The 21502-nt window shown below is 36.5% G+C and overlaps 9 protein-coding genes across 10 annotated transcripts; 4 read left to right on the top strand and 5 right to left on the bottom strand.

The window, feature by feature from the left end:
* Positions 1–115: 115 nt before the first annotated feature.
* On the bottom strand, positions 116–1623 carry LOC17884008 (mitochondrial pyruvate carrier 1). Its single transcript, XM_006288872.2, has 5 exons — positions 1480–1623; positions 957–1068; positions 811–865; positions 588–723; positions 116–388 (listed from the first exon to the last, which is right to left on the bottom strand). The coding sequence occupies exons 2-5, from the start codon at positions 1053–1055 to the stop codon at positions 346–348; spliced, it is 333 nt and encodes a 110-aa protein (XP_006288934.1). The 5' UTR covers positions 1056–1068; positions 1480–1623; the 3' UTR covers positions 116–345.
* Positions 1624–2215: 592 nt separating this feature from the next.
* LOC17881136 (uncharacterized protein At1g15400) lies at positions 2216–2763 on the top strand. The gene has a single exon (XM_006289996.2). The coding sequence runs from the start codon at positions 2265–2267 to the stop codon at positions 2619–2621; it is 357 nt and encodes a 118-aa protein (XP_006290058.1). The 5' UTR covers positions 2216–2264; the 3' UTR covers positions 2622–2763.
* Positions 2764–3668: 905 nt separating this feature from the next.
* Positions 3669–5721, bottom strand: LOC17881380. Its single transcript, XM_006288580.2, has 2 exons — positions 5069–5721; positions 3669–4013 (listed from the first exon to the last, which is right to left on the bottom strand). Exons 1-2 carry the CDS (start codon positions 5555–5557, stop codon positions 3855–3857), a joined length of 648 nt encoding a protein of 215 aa, XP_006288642.1. The 5' UTR covers positions 5558–5721; the 3' UTR covers positions 3669–3854.
* Positions 5722–7469: 1748 nt separating this feature from the next.
* Positions 7470–9401, top strand: LOC17881761. Of its 2 annotated transcripts, XM_006288673.2 has the most exons (5): positions 7470–7585; positions 7724–8172; positions 8685–8849; positions 8935–8986; positions 9081–9401. In XM_006288673.2, the coding sequence occupies exons 2-5, from the start codon at positions 7913–7915 to the stop codon at positions 9168–9170; spliced, it is 567 nt and encodes a 188-aa protein (XP_006288735.1). In that variant the 5' UTR covers positions 7470–7585; positions 7724–7912; the 3' UTR covers positions 9171–9401. The 2 variants fall into 2 exon arrangements, with proteins under 2 accessions (XP_006288735.1, XP_006288734.1); XM_006288672.2 differs by lacking the exon at positions 7470–7585 and having other exon boundaries at positions 7592–8172.
* A 331-nt stretch (positions 9402–9732) lies between these two features.
* Positions 9733–11415, top strand: LOC17883226. The gene is made up of 3 exons (XM_006286328.2): positions 9733–9977; positions 10737–10961; positions 11058–11415. Exons 1-3 carry the CDS (start codon positions 9807–9809, stop codon positions 11271–11273), a joined length of 612 nt encoding a protein of 203 aa, XP_006286390.1. The 5' UTR covers positions 9733–9806; the 3' UTR covers positions 11274–11415.
* A 6-nt stretch (positions 11416–11421) lies between these two features.
* On the bottom strand, positions 11422–13672 carry LOC17884636. Its single transcript, XM_006289859.2, has 8 exons — positions 13068–13672; positions 12850–12987; positions 12703–12771; positions 12542–12613; positions 12350–12432; positions 12098–12232; positions 11798–12011; positions 11422–11638 (listed from the first exon to the last, which is right to left on the bottom strand). Exons 1-8 carry the CDS (start codon positions 13446–13448, stop codon positions 11594–11596), a joined length of 1137 nt encoding a protein of 378 aa, XP_006289921.1. The 5' UTR covers positions 13449–13672; the 3' UTR covers positions 11422–11593.
* Positions 13673–15036: 1364 nt separating this feature from the next.
* LOC17884441 (SPX domain-containing protein 1) lies at positions 15037–16394 on the top strand. The gene is made up of 3 exons (XM_006288170.2): positions 15037–15403; positions 15513–15639; positions 15733–16394. The coding sequence occupies exons 1-3, from the start codon at positions 15098–15100 to the stop codon at positions 16110–16112; spliced, it is 813 nt and encodes a 270-aa protein (XP_006288232.2). The 5' UTR covers positions 15037–15097; the 3' UTR covers positions 16113–16394.
* A 224-nt stretch (positions 16395–16618) lies between these two features.
* LOC17883796 (NHP2-like protein 1) lies at positions 16619–18056 on the bottom strand. Its single transcript, XM_006288830.2, has 5 exons — positions 17947–18056; positions 17694–17814; positions 17475–17578; positions 17026–17157; positions 16619–16929 (listed from the first exon to the last, which is right to left on the bottom strand). Exons 1-5 carry the CDS (start codon positions 17947–17949, stop codon positions 16903–16905), a joined length of 387 nt encoding a protein of 128 aa, XP_006288892.1. The 5' UTR covers positions 17950–18056; the 3' UTR covers positions 16619–16902.
* Positions 18057–19751: 1695 nt separating this feature from the next.
* On the bottom strand, positions 19752–21133 carry LOC17882712 (NHP2-like protein 1). The gene is made up of 5 exons (XM_006288832.2): positions 21040–21133; positions 20791–20911; positions 20574–20677; positions 20156–20287; positions 19752–20059 (listed from the first exon to the last, which is right to left on the bottom strand). Exons 1-5 carry the CDS (start codon positions 21040–21042, stop codon positions 20033–20035), a joined length of 387 nt encoding a protein of 128 aa, XP_006288894.1. The 5' UTR covers positions 21043–21133; the 3' UTR covers positions 19752–20032.
* Positions 21134–21502: the final 369 nt, after the last annotated feature.

Raw genomic sequence — 21502 nt, forward strand, 5'->3', positions numbered from 1 at the left:
AGATTGATGTGAATTTTCTACCAAGTACAGAAACTTGACATTCTCAAACCATGAACGATCACTGCAGAATGGTTAAGAATTTGCAAGAGTGGTTAAGAATTTGCAAGAGCTGACATATTTTCGAGTTTTGCATTGTGTGTGAACGAGATGTGGAGTGGTCCCAAATTGGCAAATTTTATTACAAGCTGTTACTTATCAAACAAAAAGGATAAATGCAAGTGAAGCAACCATATCTTGGGGACACAACACAAACACGTTTCAAAGGAAATATAAATAACGATGGATTCAGTAATTCCCAAGAACAAATGCTGAATGATCATTGAAGAAAACTTTCCTCGTTCTGGTTTACTGAGACGGTTTCTCCTCTTCTTTCTTGGAGGATAAATACCTGTCATCAAGCGCATTAAGGGGATTTTCAAGTAAGCTAAAACTGTGGAAGCAATTGCATAAATTGTACACAGGAAACATACTGGCTTTATTTCCTTCAGCTCTTAATTTAGAACAGAGAACTTTTTTTCGAGTTCAAAAGGACGCTTTTCGAGTGTATTAGTTCATGTATACATGGTACTCGGTCAAGTAGAACTTACCCTTGGGCTCTAGCCCAACGTGAGAGCTGATAGAGCTGTACAGTCTCGTTTGATGCATGGCACGCAAGTAGCAAATAGTTGCGCGGTTGAACCATCCAGGCAAATCTCATGAACAATGCAGAGTAAACGCACATCGCTGTACAAAACAAAACCAAAACATGTAATGAGAGGCTTACTAATAATGATGCATACATATAAGGACGATCTCTTTATTTTATTTTACCTGAAGACATGTTTCCAGAAATCATCTCAGGGGGCTTTTGCATATCCACCAAACCCTGTAGTGTAACCAATTCAAAACTATTATGGATCATCAAAAAAAGATGAATTGTTATTAAAAAAGGAAAAGACATGGAAAGAGAAACATACCGCAGCAACGAAACCCCAATTAGCAATAGGACCCCAGAAATGAGTTGTTTTAGGGCCAACAGGGCTGTTCAAGAACGATTGGAACCTTGATGTAGCCATATATATATATTTTCTGAAACAAAAATAAGTGCGATAAGTAAATACTTCATTCAGAAGCACATTTTTGTTTCTCTCTTAAAACTCGAAACTATATAACCCATAGAGAGAGTTGCAACAGAGCATATACAGAATTTGATTGGAGAATCATGATGATATAACTCAAAGAAAAAGCCAAATCTTATCACATAATCTTATATATATCACAAAGCACATGAACCGTTTCTATAAGCGATTGCATAGAGCCCACCAAAATCAAGGGTTTGCCCTCTCAAATTGAGTTACTCAAACACCACAATACATTTTCTCGATTCCCAATCTAAAACTTTTAAGACTAATTTAGGTAAAGTGTCAACAAAGAGAACAATTCGGTTTATGTGACTGCTCTCCTAAAAGAGTAGCAATCGAATTCGAGATCGAGACAAACCTGAGGGATTCGAAGAGCCCCGACTGGTCGAACAGGAATAAAAGTTTCGAAGAAGGTTTGCTACCCAATTGAGCCGAGTTGGTGTGAGGGAATATAAATGACAGACAGATATTAGAAAAGAGAGAGAGAGAGAGAGAGAGACAGAGGAGGAACAACGCCAATGATATCACACACAAGTCAAAGACCATATGGGTTTGGGCCTTTCTTCACTTTTGTTTCTTTTTGTCAAATGAAAAAATTAAATTAATTTAAGGGATAGGTTCGGTTTAGCCAAACCAAACCAAATGAATGCTTTTCAAACCAAACCAAATGAATGATGTGTCTACGTACGAGCTAGGAACACCATAGTGAATTGCTTAATTTAATTCTTGATGAAGAGATTTGAAATACAGTTTGCATTTCTCTCTTCAGGCATTATGTCATGACATATCAAAGAACTTTGTTTACAAAAGAAACAAACAGTAAGATAAATAGGTCTCTCTTTGTTTTATCCTATTTTTGGTAATACAATTGTTAATTGTTAATTTAACTACAAATGTGAAACCATAATTAAGATAATATTTCTGAAAAGAAAAAAGTAAACACATAAAAAAAGAAATCTTCCAACTCCTTTAATCATTTAAAACCAAAATATCAAGAAAACTTCCAAAAAGACAAAAGTTTAAAAACTTAGTTTCCCATAATTATAATTATTCTTTGTTTTCCGTTTCTTCTTCCAAATATTTAGTTTCCGGGAGGCAAAAAAAAAGAATTCACATTTCATTGAAGGAGAGAAGAAGAAGAAGATGGCGTTGCAGAGATCAACGGCGTCGTTTAGGAGACAAGGATCTTCAGGACTCATATGGAAGGACAGGTTCTTCAGCGGGGAGATTCGTAACGACGTCGAAAGACAAGAAGACCGGTGCAACGATCAATATCGTGACGGATCAATGGCGGCTACGGCTGCAACGTTGCAACGCAGCGCATCGGACGGAGGAGGATGTGGGCATGGTGGAAGATTGGGTGAGATATCTCCGGCGTTGGATCCACCTTCTCCTAAGATATCTTCCGTTGGTTGTGGCTTTTGTTCTTTGTTTTCGTCTAACAGCAGGAGAAGAAGAGGCAGAGGAAGGAGAAGATCAACAAGCGTTGGAAGTGCATGATAATTAATTAATATTCATTATTAAGTTGTAATTAATTTAACATTAATTTTACAACATTTGGATGATGGGATTCATATATAGGATTTGATTATTATATGTCAAAACAAATTTCGAAACCTTGATGGTCGTCAAAGCGAAGGATTGCTTCTACTTTCTTTGGTTTATGATATGATGGTTGAAGGGATCATCAGGCTTATTATTCGATTGATCCTTGCAAATGTGTTTGTTTATACGTTATTGTGGAGGCTTGTGCCCATTTGATCCTAGCCAGAGACCAAATCATAGTTTGAATGGTATTTCTGAATATATATATATATACATAGAAATTTCCGGTAATGTAAAAGACAATTGATATATCTAAATTTCTAGCCTTCTTATTGTTTTGTTGAAATCACAAAACAAAAGATCCAGAAAAGATTTTTAAAAACTTGACAAGAACGGTCGAGCGTGGTGTTACGTACGTACGTACGCTGATAAATAATTGGAAAAGTTGTCGCTGCACGACCCTCGGTATGGATTCATTCCACCGTAACGTACGTGTGTTGTAGTAGTATAATATTGACACATGGCTACTTTGGTTTCGGCAAATATGCTTTTAATTGACCACAAATATGCTCACTCCGGGAATTTTGCAGGCGTTTCGATGAAACTCATATTCCCAATGCTACCTTCTTTTTTCTTTTATAGAAATCAAAACCTCTTTGCTTTTCTTTTATTTGTTGCACAAAACTTCTTCCTACTACTAGCTCGTTGTATTAGATGTTTCTTAAAGTCAAGGACAATGGAGTGTTTTAAAGGATTTTCCCCATCACTGGTGGAGTGGTGGTGTCCTTATTCTCTAATAGTCTAATTCATATGCAGAAACGAATGATTGACCAAGTAGTCATCTCCTACTTTCAACAAACATCTCTCACGAAGTTGAGAGACTCTAATGTATCTTCACATTTGAATCTTTACTTTCTAAGGGCATAGATTCTCGAAATGAAGTTATTGGTGGAGCGCGCATATAGATTAACGTATAATAATCCAAACAAAACTCAACACATAGGTCAAGAATCCTTGTTTTAAACTCATAATTAATTATATATCGTAAGAAGAATAAAAACGTAGTAATAGTAAATTTACAGTAGTAAGCCTTTTTGATTACGATTGGTATAAGTTACAACCTAAAGAAAAAAAGAAGAGAAAGAAAAAGGAAAACAATATGTAATAATAAAAATAAAGAAAACAAAATCAATGGGGAGAGGCAGGACGAACTTTGGTTTTGAAGAGGAGAATGTGAAGTTTGTCCATTGAGAAATAAATAAAACAACCAGTTGAATGTGTCACGAACGACCCAAAACTTGACCCTACGATGCAATGCCATGCTGGTCCATACCCTTTGTCAAATTCCTGCATATCTCACTTATATCAGTCTTATTAACTTATGGAATGAATATAAAACAATATAGATCAAAAACATATTCAAATGTGAAAAGTTTCGATCCTGTTTTTTCTACAAGAAAATGGATCTGGTTAGAAATTTCAACAATGTCATCAACATGTCAGACTTGTTTTACCAAATGTCTAGACAATAATTTCGAAAAGATGTTATAGTCAAATACTCAACGTGAAGGTTGAGAGTTAAGAGAGAGAGAGACAAAAGAGGGATCCCAAAAAATAAGTTAAAAAAGGGATAAGAGTGGAAGAGGACCACATGGCTCTGTTGGGTCATTCCCCTTTGATGCCCTTTTCATACCTTAGCTGGACCATCTCCCCCCATCACTCTTGTTTTTGTTATTTAATTCTCAATACTTAACTCTTTTCTTCCTAACATTTTTGATATTTTGAGATCCAAAAAAATTGATAACACCGGTCATTATGTTTGATATTGACATCAAATATCATGAAAAAGCAATTGGTTAAAAAGGCTCAAGAGTAAGATAGACGATGTGTCATTTTCCTAGCATACCTTGTAGTCATGTGAATCCTTTTAATGACTTAGCAGCGACAATAAGTTATTTAGATGTTTTTAGCTAAGGCATATATTAAAAATGACCTACGCACTACATAGTTGTTTTGTAGCTAGAGATGTGTGGCTTCTAGTGGCCTCAACCAAAAAAAACCCAATAGAAGCTATCTTAGTCTCATCAATTTGTATGCCCATTCATTTTAAAGTACAAACAAACACACTAGGGACGTTCTAACTAGGGGAATTATGATTGGTTAAAATGCAAATCTTGTTTTACAAACTTGTTGAAAGAAATGATGAAAAAATAACCAAAAAAAAAAATCGCATTTCTAAAGATATTGTGAGTATTGGTATTATCAATTTGTTTTTGTCTCTTTTGTACTTCATGAAAACGAGACTCTTGTGATATGGAAATGTTTTATCATGCATATGTAAAAATATGATAAAAAATAAATAAGAGAAAGAGACAAAAAATAAAGAAGAGGTTACTTATTACCTTCTTGAGATTGAAAGCCATGTGCTTCGAACTAAACTTCTCCAAACTATCTAAAGTCATCCTCGCACACCTAAACGCATGTGCCTGCATAAACCCCGGCATGTCCGCAGCTAGTATCCTCACCGTCAACATCTCCGCTGCCGCCGCTATCCTCGCCGCCGTATCCTTCTCCACGTGAGACACCGACTTCCTCCCTTCCACCGCCGCCGCACCGCCACCGCCTCTCTTTCTTTCGTTGTTTCTACTACTACAAGTCGTCGTCTCCAACTCGAAGATGTCTCTCATCATCACTTGGTTTTGTGTTTTAAGCGAGGACTGAACCATTGGTTTCGCTTCTACGTCGTCTTGATGAGATATCGACGGTGGGGTGATCGGGATCTTTGGTTTGGTTTTAGGGTTTGTGAGTGAATGCTTCGAAGTTGTGATGGAGAATCTGTAGAAGTTCATGAGACTTTTCTTCTTCGGCTTTTTGGTTCTCTCTTCATTCATTTTTTTTCTTTTTCGGTAACAATTATATTTTGTGGAGCTCTTTAGTGGCTCGTATGCGTTATTTATACGGAAGAGTCAGAGACATAAAAATTAGTCCTCCCTCTATTATTTTTATTTTTGATTATTATTGAATATAAAGAAACAATTTAATATTTATTATTTTAAAAAATAATTAATTAGAGTGCATCCTATGCGTACCATTTATAACATTTTCTTATACATGAACTTAATTAAATATTTTTGTTTAAGTTGGTCCTAAGCTAAGAGTGTACAAAATATTAACTAATGTAGCGTTACATGTGCATATTTTGCCTAGCATAGTATCTAAACAAAGGGTTATATTATGAGTGTTGGACAATGTTCGTTATTATTAGAACTGTTATGATAAAAACACAAACCGTAAACTAGATAACAGAGCATTAATAATCCTAAATTTAGAATCACAATATGAAGCAGTACCTCCCAATGTTGGAGCTAGTTGAAGTGACAGTGTGGCTCTGACGGAAGGATCACAAACGATAAAAATCGACACAAGAGATTTATGAGAGGATTGATTGAGAACGTGAAACCTGACTACCTACCGATCTCTCTTTTTCATGTGTATGTGTTTTTTTTTATTTACATGTTTATATTTTCTTTTTCTTGTAAAAACAATGTGTCCATGATACAATAAAGTTCAGTAAATAGAAAATGTTTAAAAATGTATTTGATTTTTAATTATTGTTAAAGTTATTTGTATGCCGTTCTATAAGATAACACCATAATTATAGGTACTACATTTTGCATGAATTCTCTTAAATACATATTTTTCCCTTCATATTTGTTTGTTTATATAGTTTAGTATCATTTTTTAGTTGTTTTAGTCAATTAGATCAAATTATTGATGACACAAGATGAGACACTAATAACAAACGATTAATTAACTAGGCTTGGCCGTATCAACACCAAGAGACAAATTAAATAATCATGTGGTTTAGTAAGTGAATAGGGTGATTTGTATAGAATCAAACCATGTGGCTTGTTCTAAGTCAAGTGAAAATTAACATATATATATATATATATGAGAATTGAGATGATTGTTTTTTAATAAGTTAATTGTGTGTATGTTGAGACAACAACATATTGTTCTCAGACACTGTTAATTCCGGGTCCCCAAAATCTGATATTTTATAGTCGTTAACCTTATCGATTCATGCTGAGCATATCAGGACCCGGTCATGGACCCTCTTTGGCTCGTGTTCTTCCAACCAGTTTTAGTAGGGGCCTTGCCCAATTTTGTTAACTTCTAATTAAGCATTTATGTGCATTTTGTTTGGTTTTGTAGCAATCTTGATACTTGATAGTGATATGTAATGGTATAGTACGATATAAAATTATGTATTAGCCACAAAATTATCGTCACTAATGTTCTGTGGCCAAATGGAGATTTTGATGGTCATGAATTTATGTTATAATGGTTATATAGTGGCTACATATAGCTAAACACATGGCTACAAATATTTAGTGGTTAATTGCTACTACATAGTAACTAATTCGTTAAGTAAATAATTAGTTGATTATGTGAAGTCTTATTTACAAATTTACAAGCATGCATGTTTTTTTTTGGTTTTCCAAACAACCATACATAGCCTCTTCAGGATATAGCTCAGTAAGATCATGAAGATGGGTTTTGGTGCATTTGAAAACTAAGAAGCTTCTTCACTATCCTTTACAGTTGGATAATGTGTTGCAGACTATGGAAACCACAAATTACATGTGATTCTTGCTAGCAATTTAATTTGGGACAAGTTAGGCCGATGATAAATAAAAAGAAATAAGAGAGCACGTACGGGTACGGCGTCGTTTTAGTAAAATCTGTTCCAACCCTTTGAAAACGGTTCAGGTTCCAAACTTGTTGTCTCACAAACGCTTCGGTCTCCTAAAAAGGTGAAAAAGCTTCTTTTATTATTTTTGTTGAATTCATTCAGAGGATTGGGATCGATTTCTAGGGTTTTCATCAAGCGTTCGCAACGAGCTCCCACAATTGAGGTTATTGATTCCTTCTTCTTCTCGAATTTTTCCGTATCTACTAGTGTGTGGGTTCAGCTCGCATTTCAGATTTCTGAATTCTGCGATCGATGATCTCGAATTGAATTCGTTTTGCCCTTTTGAAAATTTTCGTTGTAGTGTCGTTGGTGGCGCAAGAAACATAGTCATTGGGGATCGCTTGTAATGAAACGAATTGTAAAGTTTGGTACTTTAAACTTTCCTGAATCCATCGATCGAGTTTTACAATAGAGGGGTTCTAGAGTTGTTTTAGGGGTTCTGTGTGGGTTATTTGTATATTAGTTAGTGTTTTATTAAGCATTTGGGGACATGTCTGGTGGAACTCCGGTTGGTGGTGGTGGCTACATTAGGCAAAGACATAGCCAAGGTTATGCATCTGGTGGTGATGATCTTGAGGACGATGCTTGCTCTAGGCCACAACCTTTTGCGTTAGAGAGTCCTAGAAGTAAAACTTGGGTTGAGATTTTGGAGAATGTGCTTTGGATTGCATCTGCTGTCTTCATTGTTTATTTTGGAGACAGGCACTCTAATATGATACACCTTCTGCTACACGATGCTCGGATCAAAAGGTAACAGTCTAACATAGCTCTTCAACTGACTTTTTCTTTTCACTTTTTTTTTTGGCTTATTGCTTGTGTTCCATGTTTGGGTATAGACTTAAGGATGCCATAGAGGTTTGAATTCAATATTCTTGGTTTCTAATGTAGTTAATCAACATAGGATAAACCTTGGATTCATTTACAGAAAGCATATTTTAGTAGGGACGCTGGAATAATAGAAACTTAGTTAAATATCAGGTGTTTGGAGAATCTGTTTTCTTAATATTCTCAGATTTGTTGAAAAAGATTCTTTTAAGGTCCATGGGTTTTTTCCCCAAACCTGAAGGAGGATTAATAAGGACATGTGCATAGGCAAGGTGGATACTATTTGAAGGCCTTTTGATTGTTAAAAAATGGTTTTGGAAATGCCATTTTTCTTGTCACGATTTGGTGTAGGTTTCTGCAATTTCAACATTTGTTTGGAATGATGGATCTTGCTGAAAACTATCTGAACATATTGTCATCATCTGCCTTGTTTCCAGGATGCCTTTGTATTTTGGGATGTTGGGAATAGCTGTGAACATTATAATCATATTCTACGAAAGCATGTTATCGTGGAGCATGAGAAGGTTTGATGAGAAATGGGAACTGTGGAGTATATCTGCTCTGCCTTTCATCACCCTACTCGGCCTCATTTCATTTGGCCTGTAAGTAAATCACTTGTTTTAGTCAATCAGGAACGACCAGGATTTATCATTAGTTGTTGTTTGTGATAAATATGCGAAAGTGCAGGCTCTCGTTTGCTCTGTGGCCAATATGGGGATTCTTGACTCTCCCTCTTCTGGTAGGATCTCAGTCCACAAAGCAAAATCATCCCCTATAGACAAATCTCATGTGGTTACATGAAAGCTTGGTTTTGTTTTTTTGATGGTTTGCAGTTCACATTGTTCATGGCCTGCCTAGTTGTATTCCCACATCTCATGATAATCAAATTCAGACCCCAAAGCGATGAACTGCGCATAGATTGATCTGTAGAGGATGGAGATAGAGTGAAGCCCTAAATTTTTCTTCAGAAGTCAATAAATCTGAAAACTGAAGGGGATGCGTGTGTTTTGAGGTGTATATAGATAGATGAACTCACTGATGAATCTATAGGGATCTTTTTTTCCTTTTCTTTATTGTTTTTGGTCTCTTGAGATTGGTTCATGTCCTGTTTCATTTCTGAGTTTAGTGAAATGAAAAGTGTTCTCTTCTGTCTCCTTCAAATTCGATTTAAAAGTTTGTGTTGAAGCACGATAAAAGAAAAGTGAAGCAGGTAAGAAAGACATTTGGTAATAGTAATTGTGAATCCTAACTTGCAAAGTGCAAATAACCAAAATTAATCAACACAAACTTGTAATATTTTGCGTTTTCTGTGAATCAAAACCTAGGATCAAAGCTTGAGGACATGTAAAAGGGCTAATAACTTCTATCGAAAAAATTTAATTTTTTTTACTGCAGTTACTTCTTTACATGTCAATAATAGAAAAAAAAAAAAAAACAAAGAAGAAAGCAAAATTCTATCTCCCTAAGAAAAAACTACACAAATTGGTGAAGGCTGAAAAAGCATAGTGGTGGTGACGGGTGGGATAAGGGAGGAGCCAGAGAGAGAGAGAGAGAGAGAGATGGGACACGTAATGAGGCTGCTGATAAACTCGCCTTCTTCTTCGCCTCTTCTCCAGCTCCGATACCACCACCGGACTCTTGACCCAAACTCTGTTTTCTCTCTGCGAACCTCTATTACCAAAAGCAAGGGACGCTTCTCTTGTCTTTTCTCCGGCGGCAGCCAGAGAGAGGTTAGTTAGTGAGACAACTTTACTCTTACTTCCCTTCCCTTATTTGTTCTAACTTAAGGACAATAATATAGTTAGAATCTGCTCTCGAACCCCATCAATCAGAGCCTTACGACCGATTCGTTTGATCGATTAATTGGTTCTTCCGCTTGTTTACTCACATACAGTATTAGTATTTTTGAAGTTTTCAATTCTTCAGGATTAGTGGTATTTGTTAGTTATGTGGGTTCACGAATTTATTCATGTACCTTTTCAAAAGAGTTGGGAAATGCATTTTCCGACTTGAATTACTCACTTTAATAGGGAAGCATGTTGATTAGTATTTTTTTTGGGAACAAGTTTAGCTACTGGTTATACGATCATTAGTTTGAATGTTGAGCTGTTATTGGGATTGTTAGTAAGGGCTGGACTCTTATATACGGATGTCTCGGTAGATTGTTTCTAGGTGTTGCTTTCCCATTTGGGTAACAGTTTAGAGTCTCTCTCTGGTTTGGTGAATGGCTTGCTATGTTCATAGCTTTTTTCTTCTTATCACATACACTGTGCCTCCTTCGTTTCTTCTGCTTCTCTGTACAGGAAGTAGTTTGTTTAGCTATAAATTTCTTTAGGAACTACTCAATCCACACTTTCTACTTCTGTGAAAAGGTTTACGACACATTAACGTAAAGAACCTACAAAAGTTGATATGCTTCAGAGACTGAGAAGAGTAGCATCATGATTTGGTGGCTAATACTCTGCAATTCGATTTCCATGACTGTGCAGGAGCAAGCTCGTAAGTCATTGGAAAGCGCTCTCGGTGGGAAGAAAAATGAGTTCGAGAAGTGGGACAAAGAGATCAAGAAAAGAGAAGAATCTGGTGGCGGAAATGGTGGCAATGGAGGAGGAGGAGGAGGAGGTTGGTTTGGGGGTGGTGGTTGGTTCAGTGGAGATCATTTCTGGAAAGAAGCGCAACAGATTACCATTACTGTCTTAGCAATACTTGTCGTGGTATGATTTTGCTTTAAAATTAATTCGAAAATCACAAAGAGAAAGGTTTTTTTGTTTGTTTGTTGTTGATGGGTTTGAGTTGTTTACTGGTTGCAGTATATGTTGGTTGCGAAAGGTGAAGTAATGGCTGCATTTGTGTTAAACCCATTGTTGTATGCGTTGCGAGGAACACGAGAAGGTTTGACTTCTCTAATCTCCAAACTCGCGGGAAGAGAAGCTTCGAAAGTGAATGCTGATAACTCAGAGGAGATGTGGAAGAAGGAAGGTTTCACTGCTAAAGAGAGTGTCGTTCGGAAATGGGGAAGTGACTGAAACAAATTCTTAAAGCTGACTCAAGATTCAAGAACAATGACTTGAGTTTTAATTTTTGTAAAATGAAAATGAGATCAAATGCAATCGACCATTTCAGTTTTTGTAATGAAACTTAGGTATTCTTCTTTCAACATTAAGCTAAGATATATGTGTCATAGATAAATGCTTTTCCACAAATAATGAGCGAGCTTAATGTACGTAGCCTGTAAGTTTCTGTCTATACAACTGTCCTGTTGTTGCGGGAATGTGGTGATCTTACAACTATAAAGTAGAAGAAATCTCTACATACGTCTTATGGTAATACTTGGCCACGCAGAGAGCTAATCCAGACTATAATCTTCAAGCCATATGATAACTTCGTTCCTCTGCAATGCAAAGCAATGTGAAAAAACAGATGAGAGCACAAATCAGAAGAAAATGCAATAACCATCATTTGGAGTGTCATGATGATAATACTGACACAGATGAGACAATAGTAACTGATATTTTCTAACTAGACAACATTAGTAGAGCCGGAAGCATACCATTATGAATTTCCATGTTCTTCCTGGATCATTGTAACGAGCAAGCATACAACCTTTCTTAGCTCTAAGACCATCTTTGTTCAGACTTTTCCTCAGCTCAATCTCTTTTGCGCGGACAACATCCTCTGTCGGTTTCCCACTAAATTTCACTGCCGCAGCAAAACCGCCTTCCATCTGCTTCAACTTGATCTTTTCTTCATTAGGCATAGGTAAGCTAGAGGAACAAAGTTTTCTCGGTCAGTCTCATAAACCATATTTATAGTTGGCAGTTGTGACTAAACTATCCATGATAAGGTGTACCTGCTGAGATCTTTTCCTGATGGAATGACAATTTGTACTGACACATCAGCAGAGACTTGAGCATCTGTTGTTTGGGTGAACACTGGTGTTGTCATTGGTATTTTCTCAGTGGTCGAGTTCTTACCGAAAATGTAGCTTCATAAGTAGCAGCATATGTTACATTTATCACAAGTAGCAGCATATGTTACATTTATCACAAAAAATGATGGAAGAATTAATTGAAACACACACAGAAACTTATAAGATCCTCACCCAGCGACATTGTTGAAACCTGAAGAGCCAGAAAGCTTGTCACCATCTGTCTCCACCACAATGAAAGGTTCATACTTTCTGACCTGTCAAACCATTAAACCCCGCTTAAGGCAGAGCAACTCACATATGCCATTTGTTATATGAAAAATTTGCATATTTGGTGCACTAAGCCAACCCATGAAGATATGTGACCTCATAGTTTGCTGTTCTTTTGAGTATTTGATACTTCGGAGTTTCCAAGTCGGGAGTTTTATATATCCGTAACTGGAAACAAGAAAGGTAAAACTATATAACTCACTTGGTAAAGAGGTGATCAACCATTTTTTAAAGAAAGCTAATGAGAGAGCAGCCACCTGCTTAAATACATCAACAAGACCTTCAAAAGAAAAGTAGTCGTTGTTCTTGATAGAATCCCACAAGTCCTGCACAATCCAGTTGTGTAATATAAGCAGACAGCACTAAAAGGAGCTTTCACAAGAACCAGGATAACATAGATATACCAGATGGCTGTTGAATTTCTTAGTTTCAGGATTAACTCCCATGATGGATGTTCCAGTGAAGACAAGCTCAGGTTTCCAAGGTAAAAGCATGAACTTCATAACCATCGTCCATCTTGTGGTAATCTCATATGGACCTGTCTATAGCAGCTGCATCAGTCTAGCATTCATAGAATACAACTACTGACTGGTAAGAAAAGAGAAAAAAGCTGTCTGAAGACCTGTTTAGCCCAGTGAAGTTGAAAAAGAGGAGTGAAGAGGTTCTTGAGGAGAGAAATGTTGAAGATATAACCGGAGATGGTGTCGTGCTTGGTGATGGGGTCTCTGAACTTGACACGCTCATCATAGGCCGTCGGATCGATTCCTTGGTCGTCGAATAGGTGAGGAAGATCCTCGTACAAGAACCCGACGAGCTCATCCATGTTCACAGTCGACGATGTCGATGCCACATCCTTGCCTACCTCAAGACTCAAAATTGGCCGCAGACGGGGGGTGACGTTGCGCCTCGGAAGAGGGAGGAAACGGGTGGTTGCATGGCGGCGGGAATCACTTGCGACGGCGGTGAGAATTGGCCGGTAGAGGTGATGAGCAGTAGTAGCCATAGAACGTTGATAAAATTTACTGTTGGCTAAATATTTTAAATGAATAAAAGGAAATGAGAAAAATCGTATGAAAGGAAAGAGTATAAAGAATTGTTACTATGAAACTTTAGGTGTGCTTGCTAATTACTGTATAGTAGTAAGTATTGGGTTGACATTTTATCTAAATATAACGCCAGTTGACCAAAAAAGAAAAAAAAAGTTCTTACAAAAGAGGAGGAGGCTGGAGAGACTTGCTTTAGTTAAGGTGTGTGGACTATGTACGTTTAGGAGACGTGTTTAGAAACGAACCAATCGAGAGCATTCTACTACGTATGTGGTGTGTCCGACAGAACATAATGGTCATGTATGATAAGTTTGTCTTCAACAAAACATTGTACAAGTTTGCTTTTGGTTCACTTTGTGGGCTTCATTCTTAGGCATTCATTATATAACTTTTAACATAACAAGGCCCATATTATTTGGGCTAATGCGCATGGCCGTGCTTGCTTTCATCTCAACCAGGTGCAGTACATAAATAACATATGTCTTCAATCACCTAGCAATGACACACACACTATATGTAGTATTAATTTACTCAACAAGAGTATCATGGAACAATAGAATTATGGCTTAGATTCAATATATATCTATAACATATAAGCTGATAGTGTCAATATATCTATAATACAAAAATGGGTGGCAAAGTTGTAAGAAAAAATCTGCAGAATTGGATATTATATAGCAAATGGTAAGGGGATATTTCTTTTCTTTTATAATAAAAAAGAAAAAAAAGAGAGGGTGAAATGAAACTGTGGATGATAATGAGTGAATACTGAATACAGACGCCGAATTGAGTTAATCATGTCCTTTGGGGGGTGGTTTTGGGAATACCATTAAAAGTTGAAAGATGCTGAGGTTTATACTTTTATACCCTTTTTCTTTTCAAAAAAGAATATTCCTCCAAAAATACTTTTTGACCAATTTTCTTATTTTTTATTTTCTTTTATTGCATATCGCAGTTACTATAAAATACAGATCAAAAGTAGTAATCGTCAAAGTCAGTCGTACGATCATGGATTTACATATATATATACGTCCCACGTGTTTTGGTCGTGACAACTTGACCCGTCTTTCATGATGATATATCTCTAACTGTTAATAGTTCAATTTAATACAATGATACTATTGGAAATTCATATATTCCAACAGTCTTCCCTTTTTATTTTGTTCCAAAATTCGTATCTATATAGGATACCAAATAAACCAATTTAGAAGAAAATAAATTAGGATATCATCTAAAAATAAATTTCAGATAAATCTGTTAAAAAAAATATAAGATAGGCATGTGATTTGATAAAATTTATGAAACTGACAAATAGTAACGCCATCTGTTATTATCTCACCCACACACACAAACACACAAAATAAAGAAAAAATAAAGAGAAGAAGAAGAAGAAGAAGAATATAAGCAAAGAGATATTCTCCCCAAAAGAAAGACACGAAAAAAGGATATTCTAAATAGAAACCTTACGAATATTCTCTTTTATTTTATTTTTACTAATCCCTTTTTTAATTATATATCTCTTAACCTCTTTCTCCTTCCCCCATCTTTATTTCTCCTCCCTTCTCTCTCTCTCTCTCTATCTCCCCCAAGGAACAAGAAAAAAAAAATGAAGTTTGGTAAGAGTCTCAGCAATCAGATCGAGCAGACACTTCCTGAATGGCAAGACAAGTTCTTGTCTTACAAAGACCTCAAGAAACGCCTCAAACTCATCCCTTCTTCCAAGTCCCCTCCTCTTGCTGCTGATCCTCGTCCCGTCAAACGCCTCCGTCTCGATCCCTCCTCCGCCGATGATTCCTCCTCCGCCGGCATGTCTAATGAAGAGATCAGTTTCATCCAGTTGTTAGAAGACGAGCTTGAGAAATTCAATAATTTCTTCGTTGAGAAAGAGGAAGAGTACATCATCCGATTGAAGGTTTTTAATTAAATGATTTAACTCTATCCGATTCGATTTGTTTCTCCAGATTTGTCGTCTCTTTGTCTGATTCGTGTGGGTTTTGTTATTATTAAAAAAAAAAAAACAGGAGTTTCGTGATAGGATTGCCAAATCTAAAGATTCAATGGAGAAGATGATCAAAATCAGGAAGGAGATTGTTGATTTCCATGGCGAAATGGTTCTTCTTGAGAATTACAGTGCTCTTAATTACACTGGTATGTTGGAATATCAACAATTCATATATGTGTACCTGCTTTTGTATTAAATAAAAAAAACAGAAATGTTGAGATGTGGTTTTGTCGTTATAGGATTGGTTAAGATACTGAAGAAGTATGACAAAAGAACAGGTGATCTCATGCGCTTGCCCTTTATCCAGAAAGTTCTTCAGCAACCTTTTTACACTACAGACTTATTGTACAAGCTTGTCAAAGAATCCGAGGCAATGCTTGATCGCTTCTTCCCGGCCAACGAAACTGAGTCTGAGAATATCATCCAAGCTGAGCTCTCCGAGCACAAGTCCATGGAGAGTCTCCACATGAAAAGCACCATCGCTGCTCTCCGTGTTTTGAAAGAAATCAGGAGCGGCAGCTCTACCGTCAGCGTCTTCTCCTTGCCTCCTCTTCAGTTGAACGGCTTAGAAGACGAGGCTTGGAAGAAGATTCCTTTGATGGAGCAAGAAGCCAAATAGAGAGTGAGTGAGAGGGAGCAATACACTCTTCTTTTCCACTTTTTTCTTCTTTTACACAATAGAAAGCTAACAGATTAAAAACCAGATATTATTATCCATCAATGTACACAAAAACGCAGAAGAAACGACAGGATCTTAATCTGGACAGCTTTGCTTGTTGCTCATCCTTAGGTTACACAAAACTACTATGTAACTTTGTTTCTGTGTTGTTGGGTTTGTAGTAATTGATGTAATATATATCACTCTCTTCAGATGATTAATTATTGATTTCTCCTTTCCGCATCCCTTATGTTTGATTATTTGAGTTACTAAATTACTTACAAACACATGACTGCAGAGATTGATTACTACGACCACAAGAACATGACTTGTTTTAACCTTTTCCAAACCAATGTCTTGTACTTACAACTAGAAGGTGATAATTCAGAGCTAGGTACTTCTAGTGTGGTTTGAGATCTAATCTTCTTTTATTTCTACTTATTTGTTGTTCAATGGCCTGAAAGATCTTGAGCTTTTACTGGCCAAATAGATATCAAAACAAGTTCCTCATAAATGATACAATGATTCGCTACAAACCAACACCAAAACCAAAAGACCAAGCACAAACTCTTTAAGAAACTGAAATGCAGAAAAGTGAATAACATGTTGATGTAGAACGTTGAAGTGAAAAAGATAACAGAACTCATGGACGGTTTTTGATTTGGTAGTTGCCTAAACAAAACTTCAGTCAAAGCCTTCCTTTTGCATGGAGACCCATCATACCGAGCAATCAATTCAGAGAGATTGCCTCTTAGATCAGAAGCTTCTCAATAGCATCCTGCAGAAATGACAAAATGTAAATGATTAACCAATCATTCAGACATATGAGATTCAATGGTCAGGACTCAGGATAAGAGTGAGGAATAATGTGTACCTTGAGTTGCTGGATCTGTGATTTCAATTGACTACCTTCGTTTGATGTGACTGAACAAGCGATAACAGGTCTTGTAACACCACATGCTCTTCCCAAGGCTTGCTTTGAAGGAACAAACACATACGGAACATTCTGCAAATCATTCACTAAATCAGTCAAAAAGAAACATGAGAGAATGCCAACGCTGAAACTAGTGGTTAAAATGATATACAAAACTTGACTAAATCTAAACACAAAACTAATGAATCAAACAATCAAAACTATTTAAACACTAGTGGTTAAAGACCTCATTATACCAAGAACTAATGACGAAAACAATATGGTTTGAAGTTATCAAAAGAGAAGTCAACTGTGTTATATAACTCCCAAAGACATAAGGATATCATAAGATAAATCAAACTCGCATCTAGTAGTAATATTATTGAACCAGAAGAGAGAAGAAACCAAACCTTATCCTCAGCAAGTAAGGGTAGATGAAGAAGAATCTCTAGAGGCTCTGCATCTGCAGCCATAACCACAAACTCAGAGATTCCACGGTTAAGCGTCTTCGTAGCTGAAATCAATAACAAAGTTAAAAAGTCAATTACAATCATCAGGAACTAATTCTTAACAAATCCAAAAAAAAAAAACGGGTAAATTAACAGAGGAGGATATAATTAACAAGATACCTTCGTTAGCACCCTTCTTGAGCTGCTTGTAGTTAGTAGCTTGTTGAACAAGATCAAGAATCGTTATAGATAGCTGAGAATCTGCAAGCGGATACGCTTTAGGGTTTACTGCCTCTCCAGTCTGCAAGATAAAACCAAAAAGAACAATAAATTAAAACCAAAATCAAACAATCAAAGAGAAAGATTCCTCCACTAAAACTAGCAGGTGAAATCGAGAAAGAGCGAGAGTTAGAGAGAAGAAAGAAGAGGGTACCATCTTCGCTGAGTCTAGGGTTTGAGAGAGGATTAGGGTTTTAGAGAGGGACACGAGTTTCTCGGCTTGAAGATTCTTAATGGAAATGTTGGCTCAAGCTATGTTACTTATATGCGTGTATTTATATATACATCATATTAATGGGCCTGGGTAATATATTCTTCGGCCCATGTAATTTTCAATCTCCCTCGCACTCTAATCGCAGCCGAAAGAACTTATGTTAGGGGATTATTGGATCATTGATTTGGATTGATTTAGAAATCCAAACTAAAGTTATTGTTATTTAATTATTAATTTTAAAATAATTATTAAAATTATGTGTTGTTGGTTGTATGATTTATAAATACTAGTTAAAATCCTATGTTATTCGTTTAATGATTTGTTTTTGTATTTTAAAATTTGCAGTATGTTTTAAATTGATTTGAAAGGATTTGAAAGTGTAAAATAGAAGGATTCAAAACCAAGGATAAAACATGTTATTTCAAAATTCATGTATTTTGATTTTAAAATAATAAAAATTCACAAATTCTATGTGTATTTACAAATCAATAAACTAATAACACCCCTAAAGTTTTGAGCTTGATGTTTAATCCTTTTCCTACTAGTAGGTGCCTCCAAACCAATGTCTTATACTTACAACTAGAAGGTGATAGTTCAGAGCTAGGTCCTTCTAGCGTGGTTTGACGTCTAATTTTTTTTTTTTTTTCACTGAAATGATTATATTGATAACCAAAGTTCGGAAATATTGCAAATCACAAGATAAAGACGATAATGAAATTACAGAGACACAATGATCTTTCCATAACCTATAACTAGATTAGGAAAGGATTTTACAGAAACATTGCTTAAACCAAAAACATTTTCTCTCGAGACTGATTTAGCTCTCAAAAACCATAAGGACTTCCCGTATACCAAACGATGATGACAAGCTTCAACATAATGGCCACAACAAAAGAATGGAACTTGGCCTTCTCCGCATAAAATGCATCTTTCTCTATGAGTGCTTTGTCAAGGGTCTCCCGGATGAAAATGTAAGATAGACGAGATCCACTTAGAACATTTTCAACGCCATAGCAAGCTGGTAATTTAGACATAAACAAAGCTCAATCCCTAACTAACCAAGAGCAATAGTCGAGGAAGAGAAACTTAGCCCAAACGAGGGAAACGACTGTCCAAAAAAGGAAAACTATAGAACCTAATCACCTGATGTTACCAGATCTCACACGAGTACAATATGAACAGAGCAACTAGGCTACACAAGGGCGAAGATAGTGGAGGCGAGGGAGATACCAAGTTAATAGAGAATCATTCCGATGTTGCATAGATTTGTCGAGGTAAAAAGATAAACGAGCTCTCGAGAAGGAATGCTATAACCTCCACGGGAGGCTTTGACTCAAAGAGGTGAACCACTAGTCAGAACAGAATCTGGTCGTGACTCCACTTAAAGGTTAGGAAGCTGGAACGGCAACCCCAAGCATACCAACGACCATCAGAACCAAACCAAATCTCATCAGACCTGAGACTCGAAACTTAGTTACCCACCGACACTAAAAACTTCCACGCTTCCTAGACTAGGAAAGACAAAGCTGGAATTGAAAAGCTAGGTAAGGAAACAACGGAGGTGACCGACGCCGGCTCTCTATGAGTCACCACGCACCAGTCACAAACTTGACGGCCGCTTGTTTTAACTCAAGGAAACGGAAGAGAAAATAACTTTTTTTAGGTCTATTTTCTCTAAGGCTTGATTTTCACGTCTAATCTTCTTCTAGTTCTACTTATTTGTTCGTTCAATGGCCTGAAAGATCTGAGCTTTTACTGGCAAAATAGATATCAAAACAAGTTCTCATAAATGATACAATGATTCGTTACAAACCAACACCAAAACCAAAAAACCAAGCACAAACTCTTCAGAAACAGAAATGCAGAAAAGTGAATAAAATGTTGATGTAGAACGTTGAAGTGAAAAAGATATCAGAATTCATGGACGGTTTTTGATTTGGTAGTTGCCTAAACAAAACTTCAGTCAAAGCCTTCCTTTTGAATGGAGACCCATCATACCGAGCAATCAATTAAGAGAGATTGCCTCTTAGATCAGAAGCTTCTCAATAGCATCCTGCAGAAATGACAAAATGTAAATGATTAACCAATCATTCAGACATATGAGATTCAATGGTCAGGACTCAGGATAAGAGTGAGGAATAATGTGTACCTTGAGTTGCTGGATCTGTGATTTCAATTGACTACCTTCGTTTGATGTGACTGAACAAGCGATAACAGGTCTTGTAACACCACAGGCTCTTCCCAAGGCTTGCTTTGAAGGAACAAACACATAAGGGACATTCTGCAAATCAGTCAAAAAGAAACATGAGAGAATGCCAACGCTGAAACTAGTGGTTAAAATGATATACAAAACTTGACTAAATCTAAACACAAACAAAACTATTTAAACACTAGTGGTTAAAGACCTCAACCATATTCAAGAACTAATGACGGAAACAATATGGTTTGAAGTTATCAAAGAGAAGTCAACTGTGTTATATAACTCCCAAAGACATAGATATCATTAGATAAATGAAACTCGCAACTAATAGTAATATTACTGAACCAGAAGAAAGAAAAACACAAACCTTATCCTCAGCAAGTAAGGGTAGATGAAGAAGAATCTCTAGAGGCTCTGCATCTGCAGCCATAACCACAAACTCAGATATACCACGGTTAAGCGTCTTCGTAGCTGAAATCAAAACAAAAACAAAAAAAGTCAATTACAAACATCAGGAACTACTTCTTAACAAATCTCAAAACCACGGAAAATTAACAGAGAGGAGGATATAATTCACAAAATACCTTCGTTAGCACCCTTCTTGAGCTGCTTGTAGTTAGTAGCTTGTTGAACAAGATCAAGAATCGTTATCGATAGCTGAGAATCTGCAAGCGGATACGCTTTCGGGTTTACTGCCTCTCCAGTCTGCAAGATAAAACAGAAAAAAGCAACAAATTAAAACCAAAATCAAACAATCAAAGAGAAAGATTCCTACACTAAAACTAGCAGGTGAAATCGAGAAAGAGCGAGAGCTAGAGAGAAGAAGAGAGTACCATCTTCGCTGAGTCTAGGGTTTGAGAGAGGATTAGGGTTTTAGAGGGGGACACGAGTTTCTCGGCTTGAAGATTCTTAATAGAAATGTAGGCTCAAGCTATTTTACTTATATGCGTGTATTTATATATACATCATATTAATGGGCCTGGGTAATATATTCTTCGGCCCATGTAGTTTTCAATCTTCCTCCGCACTCTAATTGCACTCCGCACTTTGAGTTGGGAGTTTGACTTTGGAATTTGGAGGAATCAAGTACTTTAATCAACAAATGTGGAAATAATGTAGTTTTTAGAAAATAAGTCGTATTTATTTGGTGCACAAACATAGACTCGATAAAGTAAGGCTTATGCAAATGCCATGTCAATAACATATGCCACAAATTAATTGATAAATACAATTTTCGAGCACAACAATCTTTCAATACGGTCTGAATTATTGACTGCTGCTCTCATAATTAGTTAC

This window comes from Capsella rubella, unplaced genomic scaffold (genome assembly GCF_000375325.1).
Source record: "Capsella rubella cultivar Monte Gargano unplaced genomic scaffold, Caprub1_0 scaffold_6, whole genome shotgun sequence".
Taxonomy (NCBI): Eukaryota; Viridiplantae; Streptophyta; class Magnoliopsida; order Brassicales; family Brassicaceae; genus Capsella; species Capsella rubella.

What these genes read in the sequence shown, in the direction of transcription:
- LOC17884008 (XM_006288872.2), bottom strand. Translation starts at nt 1,055, where the DNA reads ATGGCTACATCAAGGTTCCAATCGTTCTTGAACAGCCCTGTTGGCCCT. An exon ending in TTCTGGAAACATGTCTTCAG is followed by an intron (nt 724 to 810) that starts GTAAAATAAAAT and finishes TGTTTTGTACAG; the next exon opens with CGATGTGCGTTTACTCTGCA. An exon ending in CGTTGGGCTAGAGCCCAAGG is followed by an intron (nt 389 to 587) that starts GTAAGTTCTACT and finishes GCTTGATGACAG; the next exon opens with GTATTTATCCTCCAAGAAAG.
- LOC17881136 (XM_006289996.2), top strand. Translation starts at nt 2,265, where the DNA reads ATGGCGTTGCAGAGATCAACGGCGTCGTTTAGGAGACAAGGATCTTCA.
- LOC17881380 (XM_006288580.2), bottom strand. Translation starts at nt 5,557, where the DNA reads ATGAATGAAGAGAGAACCAAAAAGCCGAAGAAGAAAAGTCTCATGAAC. An exon ending in TGGCTTTCAATCTCAAGAAG is followed by an intron (nt 4,014 to 5,068) that starts GTAATAAGTAAC and finishes TGAGATATGCAG; the next exon opens with GAATTTGACAAAGGGTATGG.
- LOC17881761 (XM_006288673.2), top strand. Translation starts at nt 7,913, where the DNA reads ATGTCTGGTGGAACTCCGGTTGGTGGTGGTGGCTACATTAGGCAAAGA. An exon ending in CACGATGCTCGGATCAAAAG is followed by an intron (nt 8,173 to 8,684) that starts GTAACAGTCTAA and finishes CCTTGTTTCCAG; the next exon opens with GATGCCTTTGTATTTTGGGA. An exon ending in TCTTGACTCTCCCTCTTCTG is followed by an intron (nt 8,987 to 9,080) that starts GTAGGATCTCAG and finishes GATGGTTTGCAG; the next exon opens with TTCACATTGTTCATGGCCTG.
- LOC17883226 (XM_006286328.2), top strand. Translation starts at nt 9,807, where the DNA reads ATGGGACACGTAATGAGGCTGCTGATAAACTCGCCTTCTTCTTCGCCT. An exon ending in CCGGCGGCAGCCAGAGAGAG is followed by an intron (nt 9,978 to 10,736) that starts GTTAGTTAGTGA and finishes ATGACTGTGCAG; the next exon opens with GAGCAAGCTCGTAAGTCATT. An exon ending in TCTTAGCAATACTTGTCGTG is followed by an intron (nt 10,962 to 11,057) that starts GTATGATTTTGC and finishes TACTGGTTGCAG; the next exon opens with TATATGTTGGTTGCGAAAGG.
- LOC17884636 (XM_006289859.2), bottom strand. Translation starts at nt 13,448, where the DNA reads ATGGCTACTACTGCTCATCACCTCTACCGGCCAATTCTCACCGCCGTC. An exon ending in AGAAATTCAACAGCCATCTG is followed by an intron (nt 12,772 to 12,849) that starts GTATATCTATGT and finishes TGGATTGTGCAG; the next exon opens with GACTTGTGGGATTCTATCAA. An exon ending in TTGTTGATGTATTTAAGCAG is followed by an intron (nt 12,614 to 12,702) that starts GTGGCTGCTCTC and finishes TCTTGTTTCCAG; the next exon opens with TTACGGATATATAAAACTCC.
- LOC17884441 (XM_006288170.2), top strand. Translation starts at nt 15,098, where the DNA reads ATGAAGTTTGGTAAGAGTCTCAGCAATCAGATCGAGCAGACACTTCCT. An exon ending in AGTACATCATCCGATTGAAG is followed by an intron (nt 15,404 to 15,512) that starts GTTTTTAATTAA and finishes AAAAAAAAACAG; the next exon opens with GAGTTTCGTGATAGGATTGC. An exon ending in CAGTGCTCTTAATTACACTG is followed by an intron (nt 15,640 to 15,732) that starts GTATGTTGGAAT and finishes TTGTCGTTATAG; the next exon opens with GATTGGTTAAGATACTGAAG.
- LOC17883796 (XM_006288830.2), bottom strand. An exon ending in CCTTACTTGCTGAGGATAAG is followed by an intron (nt 17,158 to 17,474) that starts GTTTGGTTTCTT and finishes AATGATTTGCAG; the next exon opens with AATGTTCCGTATGTGTTTGT. An exon ending in CACAGATCCAGCAACTCAAG is followed by an intron (nt 16,930 to 17,025) that starts GTACACATTATT and finishes TCATTTCTGCAG; the next exon opens with GATGCTATTGAGAAGCTTCT.
- LOC17882712 (XM_006288832.2), bottom strand. An exon ending in CCTTACTTGCTGAGGATAAG is followed by an intron (nt 20,288 to 20,573) that starts GTTTGTGTTTTT and finishes ACTGATTTGCAG; the next exon opens with AATGTCCCTTATGTGTTTGT. An exon ending in CACAGATCCAGCAACTCAAG is followed by an intron (nt 20,060 to 20,155) that starts GTACACATTATT and finishes TCATTTCTGCAG; the next exon opens with GATGCTATTGAGAAGCTTCT.